The sequence below is a fragment of the Pararge aegeria genome, chromosome 21 (assembly GCF_905163445.1).
Source record: "Pararge aegeria chromosome 21, ilParAegt1.1, whole genome shotgun sequence".
In the NCBI taxonomy this organism is placed as follows: Eukaryota; Metazoa; Arthropoda; class Insecta; order Lepidoptera; family Nymphalidae; genus Pararge; species Pararge aegeria.
Window position 1 is genome coordinate 13,280,158 of NC_053200.1, and position 17,358 is coordinate 13,297,515.

Below are 17,358 nucleotides of genomic sequence, written 5' to 3' on the forward strand. Positions count from 1 at the left end.
AATTATATCTTCGACGTTTTTTATAATTTCTGAATTTTCTGATCTGATGGGTGGCTTCGGGCGTGGCTAGTTATATGTATGAATTTAACCCAGGACTTTACCTCCTTATTAAAACTTGGTGCGTTGTAGTAATTACGTAGTACTTGGTACCGCCCCGCCACACCAGTTTGGACGTTACGCCAGGTTTCTAATAAGGGGGTAAGGATGGAATTATAGTACTTAATTGGCACACTTATGCTCGTCCTAGCAAACAACTTAAATCGGATGTCTCATGATTTGATGATGACCAACGACGCTAAGCTCCATCGAAGTTACGACACCGATTCCGCGGTGCGGAATTCTGTTTTTTTTTATTAACCTATTCGTATGAATTTAGCCATACCAAAAATTAAAAATATAATAATAGAAAAACGAAATACCACACCTTGTGGCATGAATCATAGACAAGTTAGCTTATATGAGTTTTCTAGTAGAATATTCTACGACAAAACACACATCGCCATCTAGCCCCAAAGTAAGCTTGTGTTATGGGTACTAAGATGACTGATGAATATTTTTATAAATAACCTACATAAATACTTATAATATACATATGAACACCAAGACACTGAAAAACATTCATGTTCATCAAACAAACATTTTCCAGTTGTGGGAATCGAACCCACGGTCTTGAACCTTAGCTTGAAGCAGGGTCGCTGCCCGCTGCGCCAATCGGTCGTCGAAATAGATTGGTGAAAGGTAAATGCTATGGCTAGGAAACTGGCATTAGTCGTAAACAAGAATTGAAAGAGGGTGGTATTTTGGCAAATGAAAATTACAATCATTTTATTTACAATTATTTTATTTAAAGAACAATTTGTTTGTGTTATTGTAAATGGCTTCGGCTAGTACGTCAATATTTTCTTTTCTGATCGCCGCTAGTATCTCCAAAACTTGACTGAAAAGAATAATGAGGAGTTAATATTATCATGACATAAGTAAAAAGAATAACATACAAATGACCTTCAGGGCAAAGGTCTAATTTCACAATAGGGCATAAAATTAAAAAAAAATCAAAATTCATTTATTTCAAGTAGGCCTAATATAAGCATTTGTGAAACGTCAAGTCTGTCTGTGTGTTGTGACTCTACACCGGTTCGGAAGGCAGATTCTACAGAAAGAAGCCGGCAAGAAACTCGGCAGTTGCTCTTTTCCAATATCAACAATTTACATTTTAAAATTCATTTTTCTATCTTGTGAGAGATGAAAGCGGAGCCGGATGCTTCCAAGCAACCTTGTCATTAAGGAATTCATAGTCCACCAAGCTGGCCAAGTGTAGATTGGTGGACATCACACATCTTTGCAAACGTTATGGAGTAATCTCAATCTGTAGGTTTCCTGAAGATGTTTTGAAGCATGTGATATTTAATAAATAATATTAAAGCAGCGATGAAAGCGCATTAGACAGGAGCTCGACTTCCCGTTAGGAGGGCCGAGTTCGAATCCCAGCACGCACCTCTAACTTTTCTAAGTTATGTGCATTTTATTTTTTTGTGAACAATAACTTAACCGCTAATAAATAAAACGATCACTGTAAAAGTATGAAACTGCGTTATTAAAATATCACTTGCTTCAAGAGTGAAGGAAAACATCGTGAGGAATCCTACATGCCTGAGAGTTCTACATAATGTTCTCAAAGGTGGGTTGAGTCCACCAATCCGCACTGGGCCAGCGTGGTGGACTTACGGCCTTAACCCCTTCTCATTGTGGGAGACGCATGCTCTGTAATGGGTCGATGTGATGATGATGGAGACATATTCGAAGTTACGAAATTCGTCCCGAGGTTTGAACTCAATCACCCCGAAAGAAAAGCCGAAGCCTTATCCACTACGCTGTCACCCCGCTTTTAATATACTTACACAATATTAACAGGTTCATTCCGCCCTTTAACTTGACTATCAGAGTCCACAGAGTATTTTTCTTTTTTCACTGTAGGGAATTTAGTGACAACGTGCAAGTACCCCGGGTGAGTCGGTTTCACTTCGCACCACGGACTATCTGTCTCTATCATGAGTCTGTCTTGTGGTATCTTTGATGCTACTTCTAGATTCTCCTTCGTTCTAAGTGAACTGTAACACAAAACTAGGATTGTAAAACATATAATTTTTTTTTTAATTTATTTATCAATTAAAACAATTACAATGAAATTGTTAGTATATAAGCACCGAAAAAACCGCAGAGGTTTGTCCTCGGTGCCTATCTGCAACGATTACCTAAGGTGTTAATTAGAAAAATAAAACCAGCTGTGGGCAAAAAAATACTGCTACATTGTAGAACGATAGGAACTAAATAAGCCTGTAAATTTTAATTTTTAATAGTAATTAAGAAATAAAGATTATGGGATAGTCACCATCTAACTCAAACAAGAAATCCACTTTGATTTTTTGGGGTCAATCTCTTAGCATCCAAATTTTTATCTTGAAATCACTGGTTACAGTTAATTTACATTGGTTAAAGAAAAATTAATAGTTAAAAAAACTAAAAAACATGCTTAGTATAAAAAAAACTAAACTAATTTCTACCTTTTAGTTTAGTTAATTTATAAATGCGTGATTTTGTCTTTCTTAATTTTACTATAGCAAAATTAACCAGTTAATAAAACAAAATTTGTTAATTTTAGAGAAAACTGCTAAAGATAATGGTTGGAAATTAAAATTAAAAACATTCCTGCCTTATTGACTATAGATGAAAATAGAAAATATAAATTAATAAAAATCTTATTTTGCAAATTGAAAAATTGAATAATCTTTTAAAATTATTAGTGTATTGTCATCGGTTCTCAATATATCTACAAAGTTTGAACGAAATCAGACAGTTTGAAGAGGGTCAAAATCAAGTACAAAAGAGTCTGTTACAAACATACATACAGGTGAAGCTAATATGCAGAAAAAATAAGAAACAGTTTATTGGATGCAAAATATAAAAGAATTAACACCACACGATTATAAGTTGGATATGTAGGATTTATTCCAATTAATGTGAACCAATTTTGATGATTCTTTAAAATTGAATTAGTAAATATTAATTTTTATTTATTACTGCAACTACGCCTCTGTTCTATGTTGCCCGCGACCATGCCTGTTTTGTTTTATAATACCAGGGAATAGTCTGTGCGTGCTTTCCCAATGTAAAAGGGTTAGGTATATACCAAATTAGAGTTCAATAAATGAATAAATATACTACGACAATACACACATCGCAATTTAGAGACAAAGTAAGCGTAGCTTGTGTTATGGGTACTAAGATAACTGATGAATATTTTTATGAATAATATACATATATACTCATATATAGATATAAACACCCAGCACTGAAAAACATTCACACAAACATTTTTCAGTTGTGGGAATCGAACCCACGGCTTTAGACCCAGAAAGCAGGGTCGCTGCCAACTGCGCCAATCGGCCGTCAAATGAGAACATGAGTAAGGATTAACAGATGCTTTCAACCTTTTACACCTACCATCCATTAATACCTATATGCATGCCAAGTTTTATGATGTCTTCCATCGCCTTCTGGGTACCGTCGAAGGAATGAACCACACCACCTACAACGCATTCCTTGTTTCTCCCCAATATCTCAATCAAATCATCAGCAGCTGCCCTGCAGTGTAGGAATAGGGGAAGATTGTATTCACTACTTAACTGCAGTTGGTATTCAAAGTACCTGGAAGACAATATTATTATTCTTCGGGGTAACAGCTATTGAAGGATGTCCCTGTATCAAAATGATTGTTTATGTAAAGACGAGCCTGCACGTTCAAGCTCACCGTTTCTAAATACCGGATAGAAGCAGGCGTTACTTTGCGGAAATCCATAATATATTATGAAAATTAATCTTAACTTGCTATACTCCGCGAACAGCAGGAGAATCTGTATGGTGTAATTTATAATTACTTCAATCCGTATACTCCACACTAAACAGATCCTCGGCAATGTACCCACCCTCTACGCACGTTTATTTAAAATTAATTTGTATTTATCTTCTCTTATCTCAATCTTTTTGTTGGCAATCTATTGTGATCGCAACTAACGTGTAAATGAAAACCGAAATAATACTTCACAGGTTTTAGAGGTGCATTATGTATTGTCCGAGTCCTATCTGTGAAACCGAAAACCAAAGTTTTTCAGTAAAGCACTGCCATAGTTTTTACAACAAGACTCACTGTGTTAGAAGTGTCACTGTAGTACGTGTCGCATAGCGCAGGTACTATGCACGTGTGTCACTATGACGTCGGTCTTTTATCTTCAATAGGGTTGTCATAAGTAATGTTTTGAATTTGTTTGTATGGAAAAATAAATATGCTTCTTCTGATTTAATATTTTTATAGGGCGATTCCTTATGAAATATACTTATCCATCCTTCAATATTATTTCGTAATTCCTTTACACGTTGTATAGGTCTTAACTAATACTGGTTGTGCCAGGCAGAACAGAATGTTCTTGGCTAAGAGGTGGTCTAGCTACCTAGGCGTTAAGAATGTGTTTCTTTACTTTATTGTACACCAAAACATGATAAAGAGATAGATTGTTGCAACGCAGTGTTTGCATCTCTGAGGTAGCCCGACTGGGTTGAAGGACTTTAGAAATGTTTTGAAATCATCATAATCTTCTTGTTCTGGTTGCGGCTCAGGTTCGCCTGGTCAACAGGGACGTGACGCTACGATCTATTGTGACGCCGCTGTCTAGATCTCCCAGCAAGGTTGGTCGCCGCCAGGAATAGCAGCACTTTCCTTGCTGGAAGAAGTTTAGCATCCTCTAGTTGTATTATATACTTCCCCAAAAGAGTGCCGCGTTTAAGCATCAGCGCGGGGCAGGAACAGATTAAGTGGAGCGGCGTCTCCGCAGCCTCTTTAAAGAGTGTACATAGATCTGTGTCCTGCAGCTTTAGGTTGAACATGTGCCTGTTAAGCCCACAGTGCCCCGTAAGCGCTCGCACTAGAATGCATAGGTTTTTTGGAGATTACTCCTTAAGAATCGATTTTCTTATATAAGGCGCCCGGTATGAGAAAAATGTGAGGAGTAAAATCTACTGATGAATGACCTCGTTACGTTTTCGCTTTGCGAAGTTGCATGCCCGGCAACTGTGATGCGCAAACATGCAACGTCGCTATCGTTTAATTAACTTATTTTTACTATTTAAGTTACCAAGGAAACCGAATAATGTATAGGTAAAGAAACAAACACATAAATATATGGGACAGAGTGAGATAGAAAACATTGTAAATTTTTTTTCCTATTCTTGTTACCATGGAAACTAAATAATAAACAATACATTTATCCTAATAGTTCTGATACTCTACATCCACCTCAATCTCCCGTAGGCTACTTTTAAGAAGTTACACTTCCGCCGTTTGTGAATAAATTACACAGGATTTTTAATTTGCCCTTTCATATGGTATTAATCTTTATTCAGCTAAATAAACTCTTTTTGTGTATGTTTTGACAATCGTACTTAAGGAGTAAACTCCAGTCGTGCGTCGGAGCTGACACACACTTTTTTTCTGTTGAGTGCTAATGCCTCAGACGCGGCCCTTCTGTTGAATGGTTTTATTAGCACCCGAGAATGGTTCAATCCTGGGAGTTGTCTCCAGCGAATGAGTGTATGGTAGTCGCAATAGGTTTGTAGGGTGAGTTGCGACAGGCTTTTGGATATAAAAATCATATTAGAATCTATTCTATTCATTATATTATACTAGTTGTTACCAGTGGCGTGCACTTCATACATGCACAAAAGCACTGCATACCCTAAAATTTATATATACCTCGTAAAACGGGAGGGTTTTTGCCGTTTTATGCAATTTTTGCTATATGCATACCCTGGTAAGAAACCAAGTGCCACGCCACCCACTTTCTTTGTCAGGGTTAGTTACGAATTACTACAAATCCTGTGAGAACCGTTTGTTTTTCTGGGATAAAAAGATATCTAAGTTTCTCTACTTTCTGTGTACATTGGTGATTAGTTATGGCATAGAGATATATTATACAAATAAATTTGTATGGATTTTTATTCAACTTACTTCAGCTGAACGTCTTTTTCACAAAAATGTAATCTTTCATAATCTAATCCGCACTCTCCAATAGCCACCACTTTGCTTCTATTTTCCTCAATCAAATCTCTCAAGCCCCTAAGATACAAGTTGGGGTTCTCCACAAAATCATTGCACCTTGTTGGATGGCATCCTACGGTAGAAAATAATTGAGCTGAAAATTATAATAGGCTCTAGAAATTAAAATAGCTTCATTGAACATAAACATTTACTTGAACAATTACTACTACAGACACCTACGCCAAGTCTTGTAACAGGAGGCCTATTATTAAATAAAAAAAGTAAAATAAAAATAAAATAAAATAAGATGATTTTATCATTTTATTTCAGGTTGGGGACCCATATACGAAATTTAACACAAAATAAATATAAAAGACAGATTTAAAAAAAAAATTAAAAAAAAAACAGTAATTAATTAAAATCCAGAATTAAAAATTAGAATAAATTAAATTTCAAATAAAAAATAAATGAAATTTCAATTAAAATTAAAATTAAACTTTTTTATATTATTTCGTGTTTGGAATCTGAAATGAAAGCATTGAAATCACTTGAAAGAACTTAATATAAATAAACTGTGAGATGGTGATAACAAAAAAAAAAAAATTGCCGGCTAAGTTTGTTGTGGGCTCTTCTTAGACCAGGGCGCGTTTGGAATCCTCGTAGCTTTAGGTTTATGTTGGCGTACGAAGCTATCACCATCCCCTTACAATTATATAAACATATATGTATGAACGCTTCATATGTGCCTGTGATAAGCCTACCTGAATAAAGAAAATTTGAATTTGAATTTTGAATTTAATATTACTAGTGTACAATACGTATACTAGCAAGTATACATGATGTCTGGTATGACGATACATTGCTTCAAAAGTACCTTAGATAAATACTCTTTTTACTTTTTCTCTCTTTTTTTTTCTTTTTAACGTACTCATAGCCCAGTGGCCTGAATTCTCTTTACTTTCGGGGGCCGAGTTTGAAACCCAGCAAGCACCTCAAACTTTTCTAAGTTAAGTGCATTATAAAGCAAATAAAATATCACATGCTTCAACTGTGTAGGAAAACATAGTGAGAAACCCTGACAGTTGTCCATAATATTCTCAAAGGTGTGTGAAGTCCACCAATCTGGACTGGGCCAGCATGGTGGACTACCCCTTGTCTTTATGGAAGGGGACCTGTGCCCTGTAGTGTCCTGTAATGGGTTGATATGATAGTGAATCTTATTATCTCCAGGTGGCTGTATAATGTAAGAACTATAGAGGGCCGGGGGCCTTTGCTTTGTTTATTTTTAATCACATGGGATAATGGGGGGTGGGAGGATCTGGAAAGGTGGTGATTATTTACTTTTTTACACATACCACAACCCACTAATTGTCAATGCAGAAAACAAAATGCATTTTCGGGCATTCCTACGAATAATGAATATCTTTAGCTTAGGTTCGCTTAGAACTGAGTAGTGGAATTAAAAATCTAAATTTTTTCCTCAATTTATTGTTTTTTTTTAAATGTTTGAAGAGTTGTCGGGTTGTAAGCAAAACATCTGCATTTGCCAAAATTGAAACACGCACACTGATTTAAAAGTTAGGGTGGCTGCTTGTCATGCTAATTAATGAACTTATGTGCATTATTCAAACCATAGAGCATCAAGATGTTGAATGGCTTGATAAGAACAACTAAGACATTCCGAAATCTGATGTTGTACTGTTAATTGCAATTAATATATATACCAAAACTTTACAAGAAGTTTGGTTGTTCATAATAATACCTAAGTTAATAATATTTGTAACATTGTTTATAACTGCTGCTCATAAATCAATCAATATTTATGTAAGCATGGGGGGAGGGGTAAGAGCTTTGCGTACTTTTGCTGATGAGTGGACGGGGTGGGTTAATATTTGCAAAAAATCTAGGATAGTTTTACAGAATTTTTTCTAAATGTTAGTTTAGCATGGCTAGCATGTGCAGAAGATATTTCATCAACATTTCATCTATTCCAACATTAAGGCTTCTTATGCAAATGCAAACGAACTCAACTACACCCCTTGGAAGAAACATATCATTTTCCCCATCACTGCATTTAAATATAGGTGTACCACTTTCTCAGAGTAGCCATAAGATTTACAATAGTAGAGCTTGTTATTACCACCATCTGGGTAAAATACCGCCTTACAAAGAAAAGCAGGAGAATCGGTATGGCGTTATTTATAATCTCTACAATCTTTATACTCCACACCAAACACATTGTAATTTAACTTCACAATTTTTGATACCTTAATTTTCTGACATTTTGTACAAATTGGAAAAATAATTATATAATTAAGGTGTTATTATAATTTGCATGCCATATGAATGGCAGAATGTAGCACGTAACTTGTTATGTTTTATTATAAGATCATATATGTTAACCTGCTATCACGCAAATAAAGATTTGAATTTGAATTTGTAACAAATCCTTGGGAATGTACTCTCTACACAGGTTTTCAACAACACAGGAGAATTCTCAGATTTTGACTTTACAATGAATAATTGTTTGTCGCCGAGTGATTGCCGATGTTATTACGGGCCCATGAAGCATTACACCTGTACTTCAGATTGATGAAAACAGGAGGCCATGTTACAGGGCGTGTTTGGATGCGCGCCCTGCTAATATAGGCGATGGGATTTACAAAAAAAAGACACTTTCAGGGCAAAACCTACTTACAGTTAGTACTTGCGAGTTCAACAGCCTGCCTGCTGTCTGTCAGACTGCCGCCAGTTATAATCATCTTTTCTAACCCTCCAGCCCAGCTTCGCTTTAAAACCTCATGTAAGTCAGGTTCATGCTTCTTCGAACCATGGTAAACTCCTTGGTACATTTCATCCGTGAGGTTTGCACCGATATCTATAGTTAAAAAAAATAATAGGAATTGCTTGTTAAAACTTTTTTTTTAAACCCACTGCAGAGAGATTTTTTAATTTTATCTTGCCGTACCAATATATTTTCTAAAATAACTCATTCTTTTAATTACTGAACTTATATTTTCTTTCATTCGTCTCTCAAGTTCAAGCTGAAGGCGGAAGAATCAAAAAATTACAATTGCAAACACAGAGTACCACAGAATTACAAATTGGCTCCACAAATAAAAAAAATTGTGAGCCGTCACGGGACGCCTGGCACATGTAAAACATCGAAATTATTTTTTACAAGTAATTGGCACAAAAGTTTATGACAGGAACTAAATATGACATGATAAAAAAAACGAAAATATGATATGAAACGAAAAAAAAATTATAATTAAATATTCACTTCTGCAAAGTAACATGCAACACTGGAATGCTCATGTCACTGTCAAACAGTTCACATACTATATAGTCTTTCAAACATGAAATAGATGGCGATGTAAAATTCCTACATCACGCTATTAAAGTGCTTTGCTAACTAGATATATAGCCAGCTGCTTTTAACGTAATCAAAGTTACACGACTAAATATAATTATTTAATTTTTGAACGAAGATACATTTTTTAAGTATCTTCTACACTAAATAGGAAATACAGAGTAGGTTTTAGGATAGTAGATATTACATTAAGATAGTAATCAATACCAGGAATCAGGAACTCGCAATATCTCGCTAATTGATTTCTTACTTAAAAACGGTACATAACTACTAATAAATACAGAAAATATAGCAATAACATTTAACAATTTTAAACATTGTCATTAACAACTAGTCCTGAAATTATTTTAAATCATTAAACAAACTTCTCTAAAATTAACTGAATTGATGCCGTAACAAGGCAGCAATCACAACAAACCTGCCAGAAAACGAAACATTAAAACAATAATTCTAATTAACTTACAACTACTAAACTAATAAAGTATTATAGGTACTTTCGAAAACGCTATACCTAATGTGTCTATTTTTATAGCAGATGAGATGAACCAGTCATCGTGGAAATGAAACGCGGAACAATTACCTAGCTATAGTTCTAAACTAGCAATTTTTAGCAACTAGCGCGGGGCCGCCTTAGGTACCTACACATATTGCAGTTTCACGCTCGGCTTACTTCGTTATACTTCGTAACGCCCGCCACCGAGTCCCGGGACGCGGCATAGTCGCGGTAGACCCGTCGGCACTCGGCACATTGCCCTCGCGCGCTCTGTAACGCACGCGCCCCTCAAGTCTCGGCAATGCATTGACCATTGCTAGTACCCGGCTCACTGCAAAAATACTTTCCATCAGTCATGAAAGTATTTCCCCGTACCATGGCGCCGTACTTTGAAGCTCAGCCCTGGTTTTAAGTCTATTATGATACTCGTAAATACTGATTCAATTACTTCTATATTTTGGTTAGTAAGCAGTTATTAGTCCTAGGTAGGAACGAACGCAGATGCTGAAGCATTGATGAAAGAAACTCTTAACAATAATTAATTAAAACCTTTACGTCACTTTCGGAGCGAGTACTTAGGTGGTGGTTGTAACACTTCGATAGCGCGAACTACAGTACAAGTGGCGACATCCGTTATTGGAGTGAAACAACATTGGTGGGTACTGAGTCAAATCTTGCCAGAAGTGCCGTGAATGGCTACGTAAATGCATCCAATACTTTTGCCTATACGTTTATTGAGGGACCCACAGAGTTCTCAGTGGGTGCCAGCCAACCAAGTGGTATGCAATTTCTCTGTGTAAGAAAAATCTTCAAGGCAAACCACAATAAAAAAAAGAAAGGCCAAGCACTGCTTAGAAAAAAGTGTACCACATCGCCACTGTTCTGTTTTATAATCTACTAGCATACCCAGCCCGCTTCGCCGGGCTAGATTTTGCTTTATTTTATCTTTATACTAGCTGTTGCCCGCGACTTCGTCTGCGTTTGATTTTGTTTTTTGATGTAGCATTCAATTAAGTTGTAGTTCTAAAAAAATTTAAGTATTCAGTATCGCTAAGACTTAAATGAGGGGTTTGCTGCCGCCCGCTGAGGAGTTCTGTCCTCTATCCCCAACCACATTCATCAATCAGATCTACACAAAGTTTGGTCAAAATTAAACACATATTATAACCTGTATAGTACATAAATAAATATTCAAATCGGTTATAATTTGTCGGAGTTATGGTGTAAAATCGTCAAAGAAGTCCCTCTCCCAAAGGAACCGAGCTTTATGTCAGGATAAAAATTATCCTATATTACTTCTAACTGATTTATTACTAACTGTAAGGGGGGCTATCTTCTTAGTCAACAATTGTTATTTATAAAAAAATTGAAAATATAATATTAGGTGCTTTTTATATTTAAAATAAAAACATTCAAACGTGTTTTATTTATTGCGTTCATACATATAACACCACTAATGTTAGGTGATGGTGATTACTACATTCGCTAACCTTTAAAATAAACGCGCCGTGGTCTAAGAAGTGCCTACAAAAAACTTAGCCGGTTTTTTTTGTTAACACCATCTCACAGTCAAATTATTATTTAACTATGATGTTAAAGCAATTCATACCCAAGCTTTTTTAACATTTATGTAATCCTTAATATGTATTATAATATTATAGTTATGCGATAAGAAGTGCCACTGAATGCAAAAAAAAAATCTTTTCATAGCAGTTCTTTTTAGCCTGATAAATAGTTGAATCAATTAAATAACTATTTTTCTTTAATTTAAATGAATACATAACGAATAAAGGTGAGAAAGGTACCTACAAACATAGATCAGTTCTTATCTATGGTCGTAAATTAAATTAAAAACAAATTAAAATTAAGCAACGCAATAAAAACGAGAGCTTTTCAAGTTCACGTGGCAGTTGGATTTGAGCGGTCGGGACAGCAACATGGACAAAATAATTCTATTACTGGGTAAGTTTTATTTATTAACAATGTGTTAAAACACATTCTATATATCGTGGTTACTATACGATTGATGAATTTCTTAACGACAAGGCTGCTTGGAAGCAGGCTCCGCTCTCATCTCTCATGTTGAAAAAGAGCAACCTGCTGAGTTTCTTGCCGGCTCTTCTCGGTGGAATATGCCTTCCGAACCGGTGGTAGTCACTACAAACAGATTGACTTGATGTTTCAAATGTGCTTATAAACTACTAACTACTTGAAATAAATGAATTTTGAATTTTTTGAATTTTATAAATATTATAATATATAAAATTCAAATATATTTCTATCTATAGTCTATACTATAAACTAGATTTTTGTGATTCAGTAGACCGGTCTTGCCGGACCGTAAACAATAATGTAGCTTTTGAAGACGTTTTTAAAAATAAAACTGTATTATACTCGTTTCGTATCAGCTTATCGGTGTACCTACCGAAATTTCCTCCAAATCAGTTTGATATGTTATTATATGTTGTTAGGTAAACATAGTATAAATATTAATTGTAGAGCTTTTTGTATGAACTCGTTCGGGGAAGAAATATCGGCTTGCTGATTTTTGCCGCTAAGCAACATTATTTCAATGCTGTGTTTCGTCAACAACAATAACAGTCTCATGAGGTTTAACACCTACTCCTCAAATTGATGGACACAGGACGGCATAGCAGGACGTGCTCCTTGCATTGCTTTCGTGCTGCTCTGTTTATAGGCAATGGTTTTCCACTTAGCATCAGGTGGGCCATCTGCTTAGTCCGTCCATTAATTGATACTATAAAAAAAGTGATAGTAAAGTCCACCGATCCGCACTTGGAGGGCGTGGTGGAATACGGTCTGAACCGTCGTTTTTCTTTGAGGAGACCTGTGGTCTGTAATAGGTCAATAACGAGGGGGTGTTATAAGTTTGACATGTCTGTGTGTTTATGTGGCATCGTAGCTCCCTAACGGATATACCGATTTTAATTTTTTTTTTGTTTGAATAGTGAATTAGTCGGGAATGTCCTATGTGCTATGTTTGATGAAAATCTGTTATTGTGGTGCTTCGATGCTAACTAGTCATAGCGACCCATCGGTATTCTGATTTCGTATCCCAACTTCAAATGTTTGTATCCTCTTTCAGCCATTTTTACCTGCAGTGCACTGTGTCCAAAAACAGTGGGACCGCTCTCCCTTTTTTTTGACGCATTTTATTTTTATTGCAGTTGTCGTGGTCGGCGTAGCGCACTGCCAGTTTTATGGCGACTTCGTGATTCCGACCTACAAGAGAACAGCACTCGGCGATTCGGTTGACATCGCGTCTATGAAACTACTGAGAGTATGTTTTTTACCTAGGTCTACTATCAAGTGTTGAGGGCTTTTATGTAACAAGCCTTGATTTTCTCGGCCGACCCTGCTTTCCGAGTCCAAGGCCGTGGCTTCGATTCCCACAACTGGAAAATGTTTGTGCGATGAGCATGAATGTTTTCCAGTGTCTACGTGTTTATATGTGTATTATAAGTATTTATGAAAATTATACATTAAAAAAAATATGCATCGGTTATCTTAGTACTCATAACACAAGCTACGCTTACTTTGAAGCTAGATTGCGATGTGTGCATTGTCCTGCGACAATAAACGACAGACACGACAGTAAATTATAATAATAAATAAACTACTATATTTATTATTATAATTTATTTCATTTAATTATATAATTTATTTATTTTTCATATAATTTATTTATTTCATACAAGTAGGCTAAAGCGCTGTGGCGTATTTTAAGATTCACCGCCTTGCCGATATAATAAAGCCGCCCAAACAAAAATAAATAATATATTAATTAGTATCCAACAGTTTGCGTAAAGTAAGTACGTAAGCGTTGATAACCTCGTGGTTAGGACTTCAGCTTTACTTTCGCAGAGCAAAGTTCGAATCCCAGCACGCACCTTAACTGTTCTAAGTCAAGTACTTTTTAAGTAATAAAATATCTCTTGCTCTAAGTCTAGTGACGGAAAACATTCTGAAGTATCCTGCATGTCTTAGAGTTCTCCATTATGTTCTCAAAGGTGTGTTAAGTCCACCAATCCGCACCAGGGCAGCGTGGTGGACTACGGTCTGAACCCTTTTCATTCTGGGAGAAGACCCGTGGGGTAACGATGATGATTTCCGCCTAGCCACTTTCAGTTATTATAATGCTTATGGAAAATATAAAGAGTTTGACATTAGTGACACTTCTATCCAAACTTTCTTTCAACAGGAGGTCTACAATGGTGCAGAAGACAAGAACGTGATCGCTTCCCCGCTGGGCGTTCTGAGCCTTCTCTCTCTCTACGCCTCTGGCACTGAGGGCGAGAACAGAGAAGAAATCTTTAAGTACCTTGGAGCTTCTGATTATAGCCAGGTGAGAGTGGGCAGCAGCGGTCTCCGTGCTTCTACCATCGATTGTGATCACCAAGCCTGGCCAGCGTGGTGATTATAGGCAAACCCTACGCTCGGGAGAGGCCTTTCGTCCAACAGTGGATTTTTATAAGCCGTTTATTTGGTGATTTACCTCTTCTTACGCATGATTATGTTACTGTATAAAGTGGGTAAATAAATAACTTTTGATGACTATAAATTCATTGAATCAATGATAAGGATTATCACAAATACGCTTAAAATTATTATTTAATAAATGAATAGTTTTCAAGAAACAATTAAAATTATATTTGATTCAAAGTCAAAAAATATCTTTAATCAAAAAGGCCCATATCTGGCACTTTTCATGCGTACATTACACGAGAATTACACGGTAGTGAGATGATGGCGATAACAATGTTCGTAAACTTAAAACTAAAGGTTCCAAACGCGTCCTGGTCTAAAAAGAAGCCTACAACAAACTTAGCCGGGTGTTTTTTTTTGTTATCACCATATCACATTGTCATTTAAAATTATTTGAAGAACAACCTTGTTAGAGCAATAATTCACACCCAAGCTTTTTTATCAATTACGTAGTCTCTTATACTATAATAGGACTTTTCTATAAGCTTACGTTTAATACAAATTTTGAACTTTTAAAGATCTCCTTTGATTACCAACCAATGTTCATGATTAAGTTTGTGGGTATTTTGATATAAATACGACTGCATTGTCGATACAATTCAAACAGTCAGATTAACGTCGAACCGAGCCGAGGTCCGAGTCCTCGAAGGAGGCACCCTCGGGTCGACGTCCTCGTAGCAACTCTTAGGGGGTTATTAGCAAGTGTCCAAAAATATGAAAATGATCCACTCCATGGACTCTAACGATTCAATACAGTCTCAGAGTAAGTATTGCTAGTCGGAACAAACCTCCGATTAGGTGCGAATCATAATCTAAGATTGGAGAGGTCTCTTAAAAAATTCTAAATTCGCATTAAATGGAAGCTAATAGAAAAGTCCTATTAAGTATAGTATAAAGCATAAAAAGTTTGGGTGTGAACTATTGCTCTAACCAGGTTGCTTTTCTAATAATTTAAAAATGACAGTTTGAGATGCTGATAACAAATACAACAATTTTTGTGGGCTTTTTCTTAGAACAGGGCGCGTTTGGAACCCTCGTAGCTTTAGTTTTAAGTTCACGAATATTGTAATCTAAACCAGCTCACTACCATTTACACATTTTTCATGTAATGTAGATACGCATCAAATGTGTCTATCTTTTACATGTTAAGTAATTAAGCAATGAGGTCTGTTACCTTTTTAAAAGCTTTTTATGTCCACAGCTCGAGAACTCCTATGTCCAACTCAGCCAAAGGTTTGGCTCAATGGACCGCAATTTCCTTACTCTGGCCAACAAAGTGTTCGTGTCCGACAAGCTCGCACTTCAAGACAGGTTCCTGGACACTGCGCGCGACTACCGTAGCGAGGTTGACAATATCAACTTCGGAGACCCCACAGCAGCCGCTGATGCCATGAACGAATGGGTAAGGAAATCGTGATCGCCACGTCTATTACCCATAGATTTAGCAGTTAGTATGTACAGTGGCCTGCACAGGGTTTTTGACCAGGGTATGAATAAAGAAGGAAGATGGCATAAAATGGAAAAAACCTTCGCATTTATAAGTTATAAATTTTTTTAAGGGTAGGCAGTGCTTTTGTGCATGTATGAAGTGCTCGCCACTGATTTAAATTCAAATTAAAAATTCATTTATTTCAAGTATTATCTACTCTTCTGTTAAGATGTCTATTATTTTTAATATCAACACAAATATTTTTGTTTGTATACCTACCCTCGTTTTTATTTTTATTTCTTGTTATGGAAGAGCGGTGTCTTCTGACACAGGGGTAGTAATACTACCCTTAAAAGAAGGCTCCAGCCATTAGTGTTTAAAGTAATTTTATTTACCCAAATAAACAATTTTTTTTATTTTTTTTATTATATATTTAATAAGCACTTTTAAAACGTCAAGTCAGTCTGTTTGTAGTGTCTCTACCACCGGATCGGAAGGTAGATGCCACTGAGAAGAGCCGAGCCTGAGTATGTGGAATCTTGTTAATATTTAGAACTATTGAATATTTTTAGTAGTTATCATTTTATTTGACCTATACCAAAATAAAAACATCTTACTCAGCCTGTGGTAGCTGGAAGAGATCTCTTATATTGATATAAGCTTTCCTTTTTTTTTTTTTCATGTATCATATGTTCTCATTCACAATTTATGGTACATAAATAATAAAAATAAAAAAATAAAAATTTAAGAACCGTCGTTCAGCCATTATTGCATTGTGTCCAAAAACAGTGAATGTTGCTAGCTCACATACTTTTCCCATTTTCCCCATGTTATGGTAAACGTTTAGAGCATTAGAGGTAAATTAATTACTGTAAACTACTAAATGGAATGATGCTTCAATATTAGTCGTGTACAATGTACACGGATTCTGTATGTTAATAATTCTGTGCTAATACCTACCCGTAGGTCTCAACTGCAAAATAAAGAAGACATTCATACAATCTTCTGTCACGAACATTTTTACAATTAGGGTATTTTATCTTTTGGCGTAGCGTTTAGTGCTGTGTACTTTACTTATCAAACCTTTTCATTTGATACACATATTGTGGGAGTTGTGAAAACAAAATGTAATTCGCGATTTGGTGGTGGCGGCCATCTTGGATTTGAAATTTATCATAGTTTATGGTATTCTATCAGTCAAGCTTTTTTCTTTGATACCTATATTGAGAGAGTTGCGAAAAGATATGTAAAATTGCCGTTTTGTGGCAGCGTCATCTTGGACCGATTTTCATCTAAAATAGTTTAGAATACTTTCGACTAATTCACCTTTCAATTAAAAAAAAACAATATCAGAATCAGTTTATCCGTTCGGGCGCTGCGATGCAACAGACATACACACATACATATACATACACCCACATACACGTCAAACATATAACACCCGTCGTTTTTGCGGTGCGGTATTTTTA

General features: G+C 35.9%; 2 protein-coding genes across 2 annotated transcripts in view; one reads left to right on the forward strand and one right to left on the reverse strand.

Annotated features, from left to right (window-relative positions):
• Positions 1-823: 823 nt before the first annotated feature.
• Positions 824-9,233, reverse strand: LOC120633387 (putative deoxyribonuclease TATDN1). The gene is made up of 6 exons (XM_039903591.1): positions 9,057-9,233; positions 8,787-8,966; positions 6,059-6,242; positions 3,502-3,705; positions 1,899-2,108; positions 824-937 (listed from the first exon to the last, which is right to left on the reverse strand). The coding sequence occupies exons 1-6, from the start codon at positions 9,112-9,114 to the stop codon at positions 841-843; spliced, it is 933 nt and encodes a 310-aa protein (XP_039759525.1). The 5' UTR covers positions 9,115-9,233; the 3' UTR covers positions 824-840.
• Positions 9,234-11,891: 2,658 nt separating this feature from the next.
• LOC120633459 overlaps positions 11,892-17,358 on the forward strand; it is a 28,135-nt gene continuing 22,668 nt past the window's right edge. The window contains exons 1-4 of the mRNA XM_039903668.1: positions 11,892-11,916; positions 13,143-13,255; positions 14,177-14,320; positions 15,662-15,862. Of these exons, the coding sequence (XP_039759602.1) occupies positions 11,892-11,916; positions 13,143-13,255; positions 14,177-14,320; positions 15,662-15,862 (483 nt within the window). The remainder of the gene's footprint in view (positions 11,917-13,142; positions 13,256-14,176; positions 14,321-15,661; positions 15,863-17,358) is intronic.

Bases quoted from the DNA above. Each gene is read 5' to 3' on its own strand.
- LOC120633387 (XM_039903591.1), bottom strand. From the start codon at position 9,114: ATGAAAGAAAATATAAGTTCAGTAATTAAAAGAATGAGTTATTTTAGA. The intron at 8,967-9,056 runs GTACGGCAAGAT...TTTTAACTATAG, and splicing joins TTATTTTAGAAAATATATTG to ATATCGGTGCAAACCTCACG. The intron at 938-1,898 runs GTAAGTATATTA...TATTCTTTTCAG, and splicing joins AATGAACCTGTTAATATTGT to TCAAGTTTTGGAGATACTAG.